General features: G+C 40.5%; 1 protein-coding gene across 2 annotated transcripts in view; it reads right to left on the bottom strand.

The window, feature by feature from the left end:
- LOC128889197 (protein split ends) overlaps positions 1 to 16251 on the bottom strand; it is a 101529-nt gene that overhangs the window by 59308 nt on the left and 25970 nt on the right. For both annotated transcript variants that reach the window (XM_054146608.1, XM_054146609.1), the window contains exon 2: positions 13660 to 13915. In XM_054146608.1, the coding sequence (XP_054002583.1) occupies positions 13660 to 13890 (231 nt within the window). In that variant the 5' untranslated portion in view covers positions 13891 to 13915. The remainder of the gene's footprint in view (positions 1 to 13659; positions 13916 to 16251) is intronic.

The raw sequence follows: 16251 nt of genomic DNA, 5'->3' as shown, positions 1-16251 counted from the left end.
AGGTTCTGCCAAGAAGGCATTCGCGAGAAGAGGTTCTAATCGCTCTTGTTTTTCGAGAAATGAAATACATTAGGGGGACCGAAAAGTAATAAAAATGTCTTCGACTTGGAAAAGTTTTTCAATGAAAAATCGAGGGACTTTTTTAAAGAGGGAATAGACCGACGGCAACAAGTGTTAGAAAATGTTGGAAATTATTTCGTTGATCAGTATTTAAGGCTTCTTTAATTAATAAATGTTGATACAATTTTGATTACTTACCCCTTAATGAAAGAAAATATTAAGCGGTTACAATTCGAAGAAACTTTTTTTATATAACAAACTATCTAAAATGAATTCTCCTCGTCTAAAATTTAGGTAGTCGATCGATTCTAAAATCGAACAATAGCCCAAAGTTGTTTAAAAGTTTCCCTTGAAAGAATATTCGGCAAAAGTATGTGCAGCAGCAAGAAAGTAAGGTATTGCCATAAATAAAACATATGTCGCGTAGTGCAAAGGGTCAACTCTCTCGGCGATCCAATTTCACCAGGTCGAGATGCAATCCTCGTAAAACGTGACTCGTAGCACACGACCACGTTTCCCGCGAAAGGATACGGATCCGCTAATAGCTCGGGGTAATCGAGTAGGCGTGGGATTACGCGAACGCGATGACGTCAGTGGTAGCGCCACGCATAATTCGCCGAAAACGAGTTCCTTGTCGTGTCGGGGGCTGATGAGGGAGATAAAGCTAAACGGTTTTCGCTATCGATCCAAGTCGATGGAACGGACTCGACGGAAACGCGTGCTCTAACCTCGACACGTTTCGCTATGAGTTCTCGTTAGGATCGCCATGCGATCGGAGACCGTCACAATGGACTCGGGATACGTATGAGTGTACCTACATACGTACGTACGTGAAACTAGGCCGAACGAAACGGGTTTCGAGCGCAATAACCTTTCGATTCGTGCCGTTACACCCTTTGATTTATGGGTTTCGACGACATTATCCAGGTCGTAGTAAAAATTGTGACGCGTTGATGAATCGTTAAACGCGTGAATTATTTCTATTTATTTTATATGGAGTAATACAAGTAGCTTTAGTACCATAATTCAAGGTTGGTTTCGATTCATAGGTAACATTTCGATTTTTGGTTCGATAGATTACAAATCACGCTCGACAATCCTACGATTATTTTACGAACCATTCTCTGTAGTGATACAAACGGTTTTTGTAACTTAATCATAACTGTAACAATTGTAATTTGTGATTGTTGTCACTGTGAAGAGAGGAGCACTTTGAATATATTGATATAAAGGTACAGGGGTTGAATATTCAATACCAACGAAGAGCAAGAGACACAATTTCTAGTTTATAAAGTGTGTCATATAAAATTGATCTAAATTAAAACTGCGGGTGGAGAGTACAGACATTATCTGGAATAATACTACTATTTTTCCATAAAATAATATTAAGAACCTATATATATATAATAATGCTTGTACTCGCTACCAAAACCAAATTAAAAGCATTACTAAAAATTCTATAACTAGGATATTATAATAAAAGGATCTAACTACTCTAAAATAACATTGCTTGTACTACCCTCGCACTTTAAAATTACGCAATCCACGATGGCGTGGTCACAAAGCCAACAATTGAGCAAGAGCTAATCGCGTAAATTGCAACTGGCACCCCATCCGTCGCGACGAAAATAGCGAGGCGTCGAAGGATGTGAAGTATCTGTCATCATCATCATTCCAGACGAAAAAAACCGTACGTGACGTTGATATCCGCCGTTACACGGATTAGTCGAGGCTACCACTCGATACAAGCAGGATCGCCAGCTCCGTTCCCAGAACCTGAGATCAGTGAGACAGTTCTGGTCCACTAAGACGAAGACCAAAGGCGCGAAGACTCGCAAGGAACGGCTCCAGGAGATCGTCGAAGCGTCCAGGAGCGTTAGATTTCACAGGCTGATCCACGGTGTGGCGAATTCGCCCAGGCAAGAAGATAGGAAGACAGATTCCGTCTTCGAAGACGTTCGAATTAACATGACAACTCTTGCGTGAGCCGCGACCTAGAAAATTCACTCGCCTGGGACGCGTGGACTATTTACCAGCGAGGGTGGAATATCGTGTTGCTAATCGGCTCGATGCCGTAGGAACGATAGCTCGAGAACCGTGGAACGATGCGTTGAGAACGGGGCAGCGGTACTCGAAGCGTGAACGTCGGACTCCTTTGGATTGCTTCCAACAGTTTCAACAAATCGAGTTTCTGGGTGACGGGAGCTCGTTTCTCGTTGGCTATGGGTCCCCAAGAATGGACGACATTTCATTTAAATAACGAATGTTGAAAGCAAACAACGTATAGCGACGTATTTCTAGTCGTTCTCTGTGAATCTTCCATTCTTTATTTAATGAGGCAGGGTTAGCTAGTTATCTTTTATTCGTTACTTTAAATTTTCATATGGATATTTGCCTGAGAGTTTAATTTATTAATTCTCTAGAAACCTGTCAGATATTAAATGTATTACAAAATGAAAGACTGAATGTAGATTGAGTGTAGAACAACCCCCAAAAAGTATAAGCTAAAACTACCCCAAATGAACTCAATTAAACCAAAACATCGTTCCAATAGACCAAATAATAATAAATTCTAGCCAACAACATTCCAATTTAATTTTAGAAAAATAAAAATAGAGCTGCGACAGTGCCAGAGTACTTCAACAAATTTTTTTCTTCAAAGTCGTCGAGAAAGTCTTGGATTCGACGTGTCCAATCGTGAAATCGCTACTCGAAGTCGATTAATCAGTTACGAAAGTCGATTGAACAACGCGTCGCTCGTATCCGAAGAAAAGGAGAGCTGTTGCGATACGCATTCGACTCGCGTGGGCGTACATACACGTAACCACACACGTACGCACGTGCGAATTCACGATTGAACGCACGCGTTTCTCAGTCTCGCATCGTGGAGTTTTCCCACACGTGGTTCGTAGACTAAGCCACGGTGGTTATTCTTCTCCTTCTTGGATGCGTCCCAAACCCCCTTCTACCACTTGTGTATTCCTCGTTCAGCTCTTCCGCCACCTTTGCTCCTTCGTACTCCTCCTTTCTTTCTTCCTACATCGAGCAACCGTTGCGCAATCCGTGCATTGGATTTTATTGTTCTACGTGCTCACGTGCAAAATCGGTGGTAGAAAACTTTACGATCAGAGATAATGGTCACCATAGCCGTGTTCGATAGCGTTAGGCTACTGTGGAATGTTTGAAACGGTTTATCGTTTAAAAAGATGAAGTCCAGGTTGAAGATGGTCGATGGATAGTTATTAAAGCTGTGATAGAATTAAGTCTAAGAATCAATTTTTACGTCCACGAATTTATTTGAAATAATATTAACCCTTTGCGCTCCGAATTATATTTCAATTTTGTTATGAGCAACTCTCAACGCTTTCAAGTGCGATTGATCTTCATTCATTTTTAATGCAAACCTCCTCCTGTTATTTCGTACAAAACATCGGAAACCGTCTAATCCAATAATACCAAACAGCACAGTAGGCAACACTGACTCTAGACTTCCTTTGTTCAATTAGAAAATTAAAAATCACGCGAGACAAAGGCCCGCGCCGTAATGGAGTCGAGAGCGTTCCGCATGATCGATAGCGTCAAGTCGAGCAAGCATGAGCAAACATCGACCGCGACGTCGAATCATCGAAGCAGACGACGGAACTCTCGTTCTCGTCTGAAAGAAACGGTTTGCCTTCTGTGCGATAGCTTCCGGTTCCTTCCTCGTGCCTGGTAGACATCACCTGGCGATGAGTCAGAGAAGTAATTCCCTTCCCAGACACCTGCTGGCCCCGACTCGGAATTGCGTAGCAGGTTCCATCCGCCATTAACGATGCATGTGGTTTTCTTTTCCTTTATTTTTTTTTCCTTTTCTCGGGGGTCGAGAGCTGTTAACGTATACAGGTCGCCGGCGAACGTAACTTCGTTCGCCTATTGTCCCCGAAACGAGACCCGGATTCATGGGCCAGCGACTTGCGACATCAACGGGACCTTCGAGACCTCGACATTCACCGATTCGTCGTGGTAAAAGGTCTTGCTTCGTAAATGCAACGACGCGGGGCTACGTGCCCTTTCAAAAGAGCAGCGAGACTTCCCTTGATTATTTTATACAAAGTAGTTTCCCTGAAACGATTTTCACGTTTCGAAGAACAGTGGTAAAGATGGTCCCCTCGTTTGTGGAAAAAGTTTCACGTGGTTTGGTCGAGTTATTTTGAAGCTATGTCTCTTTTGCTCTATATTTCATTTATATTAGGGGGACCAGAATGTAATGTCGTCTCTTTTACGTTATATACAAACAAATGAATTTATAGTATCTTTTTATTTATAATCAATTATGTAGTCGTCCTCGTTATCAACAATCATTTACCGTCTAGTGTGCAAATTTTTAATATCTGAATCAATGAGATGACTGAAAACGTTGTAGCCTGTTACGTGACGAAGAAATTGGAATTTGATTCGTGTTAAAATCTCAAGAACCTCGTTCGACGATGTAATAATTGGAAACACTCGGAATGAATTATATGATACTGGGCTCGTTTGCGTAACGATGCCCGAGCGGGTGTGAAAAACGACCACAGATGGCAAGGGGCCGATGTAAAATTCCACCAGATCATCTTCAGAATCTGACTGCTCGCGGACCACATGCATCTGCGTCCAACGGAGCAGATGTTTCGTAGAACATAGCACGCGCTGTTCACCTACACCGATGTTTCACCAATCGCGCAAGTAAATCCTCGAGGAACGGTCGGGTCAGGTGCAGATCGGCCACGTGCCAACAGATGGACGACTAGATTTCCTTTTGTTTCGAGAAACCACGTACCTTTGCCTCGGCAGGCACATGCTGACTTGCAAAATTATTCCCCGAAATTATTTTCTTGGCGAAAGCTGCATGAAATTCAATTCTGGGGCATCGATAACTGCAACTGCATTGAATAACTTGTCATTGAATGTAAATAGCCCTTGTACTCATTGCATTATCTATGATACCCAACAGAGGAACAAATTACATTAAATTTTCGATAATTGAAATGTACAGAATGCGAACGACAAGTTGATTATCTTCTATGATATTTCAAATCCAAAGTTTCCAAACTTTTATGTAGCCTCTTGCATACAATACGTAAATGTTATACGATTGTTTCATGCATTATTCCATTTAGCAACAAGTGAAATATTTTTCCATTCGATTGAGGAAAGTGTCTTTCAGACCAGTCACTTGACCAATAGAGGTTTGAATAGGTACAAGATAAACTGTCGGTAGGTTCAGCGTTAATTCCGAAGCAGTCTGAAAATAGTGCATAGAGTTCGGGCAGAGATCAATTGAAAGGTTTCTCGTCTCGCAGTAATGGTGTCAATTTCCCTGCTTGAAAGCTAGGCGCTGCACAAAAGTACAATTTAGCCGACGAAGCAGTCGTGACAGACAGCGGCGGAGAAAAGCGTATTGTGAACGCTGCGATAGAAGCGATTGCTCCAGTAACAAGACACAAGAGCTGCATTTAAACGCTTGACCGCTCGTTTACGGAAGCAAACTGCTTCTTTCTGGCTCTGTGCGTTCAAGAGACTTTAACGAGGGAACTCACTCGAAGCACGGGTGCTTCAATTTTCTATTCGCAAACTTTTCCCAATTATTCTTTCGTCGACGAAGAACTTGGAAATTGAAAATTATTGAAAGGCTTAACCGGCTGCGATGTTAGTGCAAAGTCTTGTGCTGCATCAAATATTTTACATGCTCTTGAGAATTAATGTGTTAGTTTGTGAAGTAATATTTTGCTGTGTTGTTGTAGCCCTCAGTGACATGCATAAGATAATAAAATGTGTACGAATAATAGCACAAGATTTCAAACTAATATCTCAATTAATTTTTGGAGTAATATTTTGTAGAGTTGTTGTAGCCCTCAGTGATACACATAAGATAAGATGTGTCTGAATAATAAGTGCTAACGGTACAAAATTTCCCAAATGAAATATAAACAAAAAAGACGTCAAGAAATCATGAACGCCAGTTGTATGATGCCTCGCCCAAAGAAGAAGAGAAACCAAGGCCAGAAGAGCAATTGTCCGACAAATCGAGGCAATGACATCGATGTCCACGTTCGCTGCACCCACGCCATGTCGATTCCTAGAGTTCAAGGTTCCATCCTCGGCCGCTCTCCTCGCAACTCTACGCGAACTCCCTTTCGTTCTCACCGTGGCGCAAAAAGAGTCCGCTGCACGAGCGCTTTTCTTATCGATACTCCCACTGCGTCACGCTAATCCGAAATAAGGGAACGTGGCACGGTCTGCCCTGCGAGTGTAATTACCCAGGCCAGATGAATCAGTTTCCTATTATAATTAGCCGTCGACCGCCGGAAAAGGACGCAAAGTGGATACACCCCTTTACACCTGCTACCTGTCTCGTCTTCTGCGTGTTATTGACACTGTCGCTCCCATCGCACGCTACACAATGTGCTTTCCTCCCCCCCGTCGACACCTCCGTGACTCGAATTAAATGGACGTTTCCCAGGTGTGCTGTATTTTGCTCGACTTACGATTACTTCGGCTTCACTCCACACTACTTGATGGTGGATTGGATTCTTCGATGCTTTAGCTTCGCGAAAAGTGCAAGTTTTGGAATAATTACGGTAGTGGGTCGCTGGACTGGAGGATGTCCGCGGTTTTCTTGAAAAATAGCACGACGTCGCTGTGATTAATTATCCTCTGCACTAATACAGGCCCCAGAAACCAAGCGGCCAAAACTTGGAATAATTTCTGTAGTTGTGGTTCTCTCGAAAAATAGCACGACGACCCTAACTGTTCGAGTATATTAAAATAAAGATTCAGTGTTTAAATAGACATTATAACCAAAAAGTAACAGATAAAGTTTGTAATACACACTGCTTGTCATTATATACAATTAATCTGAATTTATCATAGACATACATCATTTCTCCCGAGTTACATTTTGCTCCACAAATCGCTTAGACTTTCACGAAATTGAATCGATACTGATAAAGAACGTTTCAACGAACGGCTGCTTGATAAATAGCTTGTCAAATAGACTTCCTTAACCGTGTCTAACAGAGCTATTCTTCCTCGTCCGATCTAGCGTTTCAGCAAATGTAAAATTACACGCGACCGCCACAAATTGCAACGTTTTAGCGAAAGGATATCCCATATGCTCGAGTAGCACTTTTCAGTTCTCGAGTGTCTTGAAAAAGTGTGGTAAGTACACGTACGGGGATTAAGGTGGAGTAAGGCGTTACCTAATCCTCGTCTGGAAGACTCTCCCAGCTTTTGCTTTCAGCCTTGTCGACGAAACGTTATCTCGGTGCATAGGCAAATACGTGCGTTCCAGTTCTTCTGTCTTTGGACAGTGTAAAGCCTAGCTCCATTAACGGACACGACTCGGCTGATAGCGCTTTAGTCGCGAGATAAAACGATACAGGGTGTTCCTCCTTTAAATGGCGTGACAATACGGATGCACTGGTAATAAATGACGTTGCACGTGGTCCAACGAGTGTAAAGTCCATTAGAATGTACTCGAATTGTAGTTTTCGAGTAATCCACAGTGATGAACGATTTTTTAATACAAACAACTAGTTTAGAATTAATACTATTTCACGACAAAAATAATTCCAAGTATTCGATTAATTAAATAAACCAGGGTTGCTCCACTTTCCAGGCATTTTTGTAATACTTCTGTCATTTTGTAATACTGTTCACCCTCTCTTAACATGACGATGAGTATGTGCACGTGTATGCATGTGAGATTTTGAAGAAGAAGCACTAAACGACCAAGACTGTCCCTTTCAATAAAATCTCGTTAATTACCCAGATGGATGAGAGAGGCACCGTTGGCGCAATGATTCTGGTTTCAAGTGTCGTTGACATCCATGCAAGCAGAGGTCAGATAACATCTGGTAATTAAACGGCGAAAGTAAACGTGGGCGTTCGTTACACTTTCTTCTATTGTCATTTTTATTCCGTAACTACTACGTTTTACTGGATTAATGTTTGTCTGCGAGTGACTGGAACTGCTTCAGTTATTAACTGGATTTCGATCCACATCTAGAAGTATGTCGTTAAATTCCTTGCTAAATTCGGAGGCAACTGCTCGACGAAAAGTGAATCGTAAGCCAGAATTTGTCTCCAATTAACGAAAAACTCTGCGGAATGGGAACGAAGGAGAAAAAAATGAAATGAACAATTGGGAAATCCTGTCGATTGCAATTATATGAGAAGTGGGTCACAGATCGAGCTCCTTATTTGGCTCGGTTTATCGATGAAATAGACGCTTTCGGGGTGAGACAAAATAGATTGTTTACGTCACCAAGTGAGTAACTAAAAATGGGGGAGGACGTAAGAATTAATAAACATATCCACTGTTAAATGAAAAAAGAAGTAGGTGCGTGGAATGCCACGCATTAGGAGTGTAAATTCTTTTAGCCACAAGTTCGATAAAGAGTAATTAAATTAGTTACTTTACATTTGCAAAACATAGCATATTCTTAATGATTATTTATATTTCTGCTTATATCTCCGACACCGTGGCTATTTTGTCCAAATGAACAGTGGTACATATTTTCTGGTAAACGTCCAAAGTGTTATTTACGAACAGGGGGCTCCGTTCGCCGATAACGAGAATGATTCAACATTAATTGGTATCGGCGACGAAAGTGGCCAGGCACGCCGTTAGTCTCGAGGTGCCATTATGGCTAAACGGGACGAAACAAATTTTATATCATTAATTCAGTCGTTAGCTGGGTCAGGCTAATGAAACAGATCCCGAATGGACCCTCCAGCGATACACTCCTGGGCTGCATTAATCCGTTCTGGTAATTTATGGACCGATAAAATCGTATCGATAAAAAATTACCATTTATCGGCCGCTGCCCCGACAGATACAGGCCACGATTGTTTCAATTCGTCGTTCACTGGCGGACAGGGAATTGGAAAAACATTAATAATGTAACGAAACTGCGAGTGGATGAGTCGTTAACGAATTAAATCTGCAGAATTGGTAATTATTCGAAAACGGTACCAGTGGGGATTATAGAATATCCTCAGGGACTCAATTGGTGGTTAGTCAAAGCATTGTTATTTAGAATAATATGTGGCATTACATATAAGGATTAAACAATTTACAATTATAAGAGATAGTAAAAAGAATGTTAGAAAGCACGATTTATTTATAAAAACATGTTCCTAGCACCACCTAAAGCAGCAATTTACATATCATTTATAAGGCAGTATGTGTCTATCGCATTTACATGGCTGGTGAGGCCATCAATCAGAACGAACAAACGTCGGTGAGTAAGACTTGACTCGAAAGAGATTAATTTTCAAGACGCGGCGATCGGCGTCGAGCAAATAGGAATACATTATGAAGAATCAGGGGTTCTAATCTATTAAAACAATCCTACCATTAATTGTCGATCAGCATGATGCACGCATACTCAATCCCTCGGCTTACGTGACACGTGATACATACAAGTGTCTCAAGCGCACGCAGCCAGGGTGTGGTAACTGCTTTATCCCGTGTCACGAATTAAAAGTGAACGATACGAAACGAAAGACAGGCACAAGGCGCCATCGCGATTCGAAAGGATCATCTGGGCATTTCTTCTACAACTGTCCGGGAAGCTAAACCATAAAATTGTACTATTTGGTCTAAAGAAGACGGAAAATATTATCTACTTTCTGTTTTACTTAGAATCAAGAACACATACACTCTACCATGGTCTGTACAGATAAATAGATAGAATATATTTTCTGATTTATTTCAGATCAAGGTATACACGTAATTGAAAAATAGATAAAATAAAGACACAACTACAAGAAACATTTTTTATACATTTTACTTAGCACCAAGAATATACAAGCTACTTGTTTTGCACGTTTGTTTTGCTAACTTCCTGATTTTTATTAACCTCAGTCACGAGGTAGCAATTTATCCAGCAACCTTCAGGAATCGCGTCAACCAGGAACAGAGAAGTAGAGGACCTTTCGTTCAGCTCCAGGTCTCATAACCGAGGAAACGTCGTGGGCTACCGGTACATTTTGAAACTGGCTATTAAAGAGGCTCGAAAGGCAACAGGAAAAAGATGGGGCCGATACGAGCACCGAAGGAGATAAAACGAAAACGTGAAAGCTATAGAGAGAAAGAAGGAGCAACGACGATGGCGGCGTAAGAAGATTCTCCACGTGTCCTGTCACTTAGCGGCCATGAATATTTACGTCCACCTCGGAGGTTTTCGAAGTTAGGAGCCTTACAGATTCGGTGGCCACTCGCGGCCATAAACTATAGACGTGGATCACGGAGTGTAGTCGTAAAACTGTTCCAAGAAAAAGTCACGAATTCACGTTAAAGAGATTTACAGACGCTAGAGATTCGGATTGGTGTCGCAGATTATGGTCCATTCCCCTTTTCCCGTCAGTTTCCAACGATTGGAAAGTTCCAATTCGAGCAAGTTTTCCAAAAGGGACTTTAGGATTTTATTCTTTAAGAAACGAAATGCTCCTGATAGACTACTTTCATTTAAAATTTAAAAAATTGGATATATTCTAACAGTCCTTTTGGAAAATTCTTTACCGTATATTTACCGCTCAAAAGACGTGTAAAATTTATGGTCCTCGTCATTGTTTCAAGATTCGTCAACTACGATGTACTAAAGAAATAATACAACAATGTACAGGATCTTTTCTTTTGCAATAGATAGAAAACCATCTATTGCTAAATTATAGAAAACATTTTCTACCAAAATGTAATCCATTTTCTTTTGAAAAATACGAAGGTTGAATTGGTATCTATCTTGTAGAATAGCGTTTCTAGAAGACTGATGTGCAGGCTCGACGATCAGGTTGCCTGCAAGAAGGCGCATGCTGACCTTCAATCAGGTATGCAGCTTGAGAAATGCAGCGGGGATATTGGCGCCATAAATAGGCCTCCGAAGAAGCGACCAGTGGTTCCGTTAAAAATATGGAACGATCGATAAAAATATATGGAAGAGAAATTTGACTCGATAAGCTTTTATTATCGTCTGATATAATAAAAATGATTTGAATTGTTGCTTGGTAAAAGATTATTAGGCAACGTTATTCCGAGTCTTCATATCGAAGTTTCGATTATCCATTACAAGTAAACTTGTTTTTCTATCACACCAAAAGGGTTCGCTTTTGTGCAATATTACTTTCACACCACAAAAGGTAAACTTGGGTTATGCGTTCCAAGTACTGCTTTGACTCTTTAGTAAATGGAGACCTAACCGTTCTACGTGATCTAACATGAATACAACTAAGTAAATCTATCTCTTGTCGTGGACTGCATATATCAGGAAGTAATCAAACAATGTCTTTGTTTAAACGGTATTTCCTATGCCGAGGTAATGTTGGGTAATTCAACCAGTTTGTGAAACATGTCGCGGATATCGCAACCTTTCCCGCGAATAAATGAAGCAATTACAGTTCGATTGCAAGAAGAACTGGAATCTAGGGTTTTTCGTATTTCAGACACGCATTCGCTGTCGAGCCAACCCGTGTCGCTGCTCGAATTACTCGAACACGCAGTCTGGTTTCTGAATCAGATTCCCTGATTAATATTTCGAAATTCCTTTAAAATAATCCACGGGGGACACGCGAATCAATTGATGTATTGAGTATTAAAAGCTGTAGTTTCTGCATAATTGTTGTATGTACACTCAATATACTGCTAACTTAAAAATGGATATCAAGTCTACCCCAATGTTCTAATTACGAGTTATACAAATCTGTTTGGCTTAAAATTGTACCTTCAAATTCTATAAATAATATTTACTGACTAATTTGCTACCTATTATGCACACTACAATCGCAACAAGTGAACCGAAGGTATCTATGTGTCATTTATTAATATTCCTATTTTCTATTAGAGCAAGTATGTAGTTTCGTGTTTTTTAGGTATTAAAAGTGGATCATAAATCCATTTTTGCTTTCACCATTCTACTGGGGGTTGTTTATAAGATCTTTGACGAAAGTGCCGATATGTCATAAGAACTCATGATGGTAAATTTTATGGCGAATTTAATACGCTACGCAATGCATTCGATCATAATTTTTGCATTAACTTTTTGCTGATTAATCTCTCTCACCCTCAGAGTTGAATTCCATAAGTCCAAACCTGTTTTAAGCTGACTCAACACAGGATCAATTAGTTTTCAGTGAGAAGTCTTCATGGGGAAACGAGAAGTCTTTATCAAACAACCAATACAGAAGATGATGCATCCAAGGTACATGTTTCCAGCCCATCATCTATTCATTAATCTAATAAATCGTTAAACAAATAAAGCTACCATCGCTTTCCTTCATATCAGATTCCACAAAACAACTCTGAAATCGAAGTCCGTCGGTTTTTCCTATTTCAGTCACGTCGACCACGAATGGGCCAATGTCGTTCCTCGAATTACTTCGACGCGTCATCCGTCCCCTAATCCAGACCATCCTGGCGCGATTAACGTTTCGCAATTCCCTCGAAACGAGAAGCTAAAGCTCGACGTATCGGCGATCGTTCCGCGCGGCTACCGCGAAGCGTTTCCTATGCGATTCTGATCGATTGTTCTAATCGAGCTCGATCGAGTGTAATTGCTTCCTCCGGATGTTACAATTACCGCTACGTATCGGACAGCGCGGCGCACAAAAGCTGGGAAAAACAGTTCTGATCGGCGTAATAAATTCTAACGGTCCGTGGGAAGGCTCCTTTTCATGCAGCGGGGAATTATTCCCATTAATGAAGCGTGCAACCTTTTCCATGCGACGCAAACCGGCCCATGCTGCTCGTCAATTTATTCCAAGTGCTCGGTGGCGATTCCTGGGAGATCGAATCTCGATCGTTCGGGGTGTCGATGACACCTGGTGGACGATAACTTTTTTTATCAAGAGAAAGTTTGTATCTTGTTATTTCTCTTGGACGTTGTTTACGAGGTTAGAGAAGTCAACTTCTTTAGGGACTATGTTGGTGGACTAATAAGGGGTTGTAATAAATGGCGCTTTAAATTCTTTTTGATTTTGATCATTTGGGGTATAGATGACACCTGGTGGACGATAACTTGTTTTATTGAGACAAAGTTCGTAGCTTGTTACTTCTCTTGGACGTTGTTTACGAGGTTAAAGAAGTCAACTTTTTTAGAGACAATGTTGGTTGACTGATAAGGGGTTTTCATAAATGGAGGCTTAGAGTTTATTTTGAAATCGTGGTGAAGAACTTAAATCCACGTGTTTCTATTTCAAAAGTATTATATAGTGAAATAAAAGAAGTGGTTAAGAAGGTCTTATAGCGTAGAACTCTGAAAGAGCGACGTTTACACATTTTTTGTCCCAAAATAGTAACCTTTCCAAAATTTACATACCTGTCTACACCTCAATAACACACTTCACTCGACAAGATTCATCGAGAGGATATGTTAATACTGGTTTCTCAAGTCCTGCCATTGGGACGAAAAAACTTAGATTCGTGAATAAATGAATGTAAAATTTGTCTTCTATCAAATTTATTCGTCTACCACTGCACATTTTGTTCTCTAAAAAAACTGAGTACACTTTCGGAAAATAAGAATGAAATGTTCAGGTCTTCGAGTCATCTGTATTCCTGTCAATGATAATTTATCTTACCTGGACGGCGCTGTTGAGGAAGCAGTTGTTTTGGCCAGGTCCATTAAGTAATCCTTTGGTGCTGGTGAAGCTGGTGTTATGGTCATTGGATGACGATTTCTGACCAGACGGGACCTGCCCGTTTGGCTGGTTTCCATGTATCTGGCGGCACTGCGACGACTGCAGGTAACCACCGTAATCTACGATATCCTGGGATGCAGCTGGCTGCTGTAACCCCATGATGGACGCCATCCTCGGTCAGCTATGTCGGTGTCATCTGAGCAGAAAAGAAATTCAAACTCGATTAGTAAAACTCGCTGAAACAAGTTGCATTGACCGTGGCTTTCCCGGGTGGTTTGTGCTATTTTAAAAAAAATTTGAACATTTTAGAAGATCCCCAGGTGCTTGATGACGTAGTGACCTCAAAGGATTCAGATTTTTATTCTCGTTAAAGGCTATGGGACATCGTCAGACTTAGGTATACTATGTGTGTTTTTTCTATATCTAAATCAACTAAATTAAAATGGTTTACCAAATGTGTATAATTACAAAAAATAAAAATTTTGTATTGTAAACTTAGGTATATTCTAGATATCTCTGAATATAAATTTGGATATTGGCATTCTCATTTATGGAAATCAAATTTCGCCCCATTCGTATGCGTTTTGTATGCCGTACAATGAATGTAATCACGCACAGTAGCGTTTGCGTAACGCGACACGTATCAAACGATTGTAACAATACCGAGAAATCATGTTCAACGAATCAATGGACGTCGAATCGATATTCACGAGCCATTCTCCTCGATCCTCCAATGCTCCACCTGGAGAAACGCGACCTCGATAGAGAATCTTCAAGGAAAACGACATAGCAATGGACATTTTTTTAATTGCTTGCAAATGAGCAGGTATAATTCAGAAGCTCAACAATCTTTGCTAAGTGTCTGTCGTACATAATCGATGTCCATGCTCTTGAATAAGTAATTCACAGGGTAAGAACAACTGGGTATCATAGGAAAGAATATTTGATTGACACAGAGACCAAAAGAATGAATAGTTAAATATAAATTATAATCTTATTATACAAAGTAAATGTTACTTTTACGTCTATAATTTGAAACCCTCGTAAAGACAGCGTTATATTAATTACTAGCTGACCACCAAAATAAAACATACAAAGCATTGTTTATAACGATCAATTTTTATAAATATACCATTTCCAATCAATAATCTTTTCGTCTAGGTGAAGATATATCTTTATTTATTGCTCGTTGCGAACCACCTTTATATTCATGTAAATTAGTTGCTCTCTTTCTCACAGCGTAGTTTTACACGCTGTAAAAGCTGTACACGCAGAGATTTCAATTTCAATTTACCTCCATATCCCACTTTTAATCCATGCGACGCGCAAGTCACACGGGATCACGCTAACGGTAAAACTCGTAAGGTATCGACTACACCGTAATTTCTTAGCCTCGCACTCTCTATACGTCCTCGTTTTGTCCACCGTAGAATACGTCGGTATCAGCTTGGCTGTGTTTTAACACCGTTATCTTATACGAATTTGAAATATAAAGACACATGGAAGCGTTACCGCTCATTTGCTTCGCAAGAAACAGGATGGAGGTCGCGAACGTGCACTTTCGCGGGCCGTGCAACTGAAAAGATGATTGCAATCCATTTGTACGGATGTTTACTGTTTACCTTCTTCTGCACGTATATTTATATTTCACTCGATACCAGGCGTCCTTTCACTGAAATTTTCAGATGGTATTACGTCACGACCACTTGTTTATTTTGGGAACGTCTACCTAACGTGAATTTTAAATTTAAAGGTGGGGATGTTAATTAGCTAAACAAATAAAGAAGGAAATTAATTATGGTGTAATAGGATAACGAACAAGATTTATTCTTTGAAGTTTCCGTAATAAAATATATATAAGAAGTATAAAAATAAATTAAATTAAATCATTTCAATGGGAAAAATAGTCGGCAAAGTTTTTAGAAAATTCTATAAAACGATTGATTAATTCGTGAATGATCTATTGCCGACGGAAACAGTTAAAGATCACCGCCAACATTTTTCTGCTTCCGAAAAGCAGGTCGACTTCGCGGCCCCCGCTGTCGATTTTTTTTAAACTCCAAAAACAGCACACAAAAATACCCTCCAAGAATTCTGCATCACTCGAAGCGCCTCGTCATCTTCGACGATCGTCAAAAATAGACTTGGTCCATGCACATCCCGAGCGAAAATTCCCGCCGAGACGGTCTCGCCGGAAATTTGAAAATAAAATTCGAGAAAATCGCCGTTTGGCAGCGTGTTGCGCTTTCGCGAAAGTATTACAATTTCTTTCGCGTGCGAGCGGCTTCGATCGAGCGGAAGGGAAACGACTCGTTTTTCGCGCGGAAGAAGCAAATTGAAAGAGAGGGGTTTTTTCTCCTCTTTTTCCTCTTCGGTTTGCATCGCAACAATTTGAAAATTTCGTCAAGTTCCACCTCTCTGTCATGTTCGCGAGAAAATTCTTCTATTTCTCCCACATACAGGTGGTGAATAACGTATTTCCTCTTTCGAAAATGTAAGCATTTGAAAGGGTGGGAGATTATTTAATGGCAA

Source organism: Hylaeus anthracinus, unplaced genomic scaffold, assembly GCF_026225885.1.
Source record: "Hylaeus anthracinus isolate JK02 unplaced genomic scaffold, UHH_iyHylAnth1.0_haploid 11997, whole genome shotgun sequence".
Taxonomy (NCBI): Eukaryota; Metazoa; Arthropoda; class Insecta; order Hymenoptera; family Colletidae; genus Hylaeus; species Hylaeus anthracinus.
The sequence above is the reverse complement of the archived record's forward strand: the minus strand, read 5'-3'. Positions and strand labels throughout refer to the sequence as shown.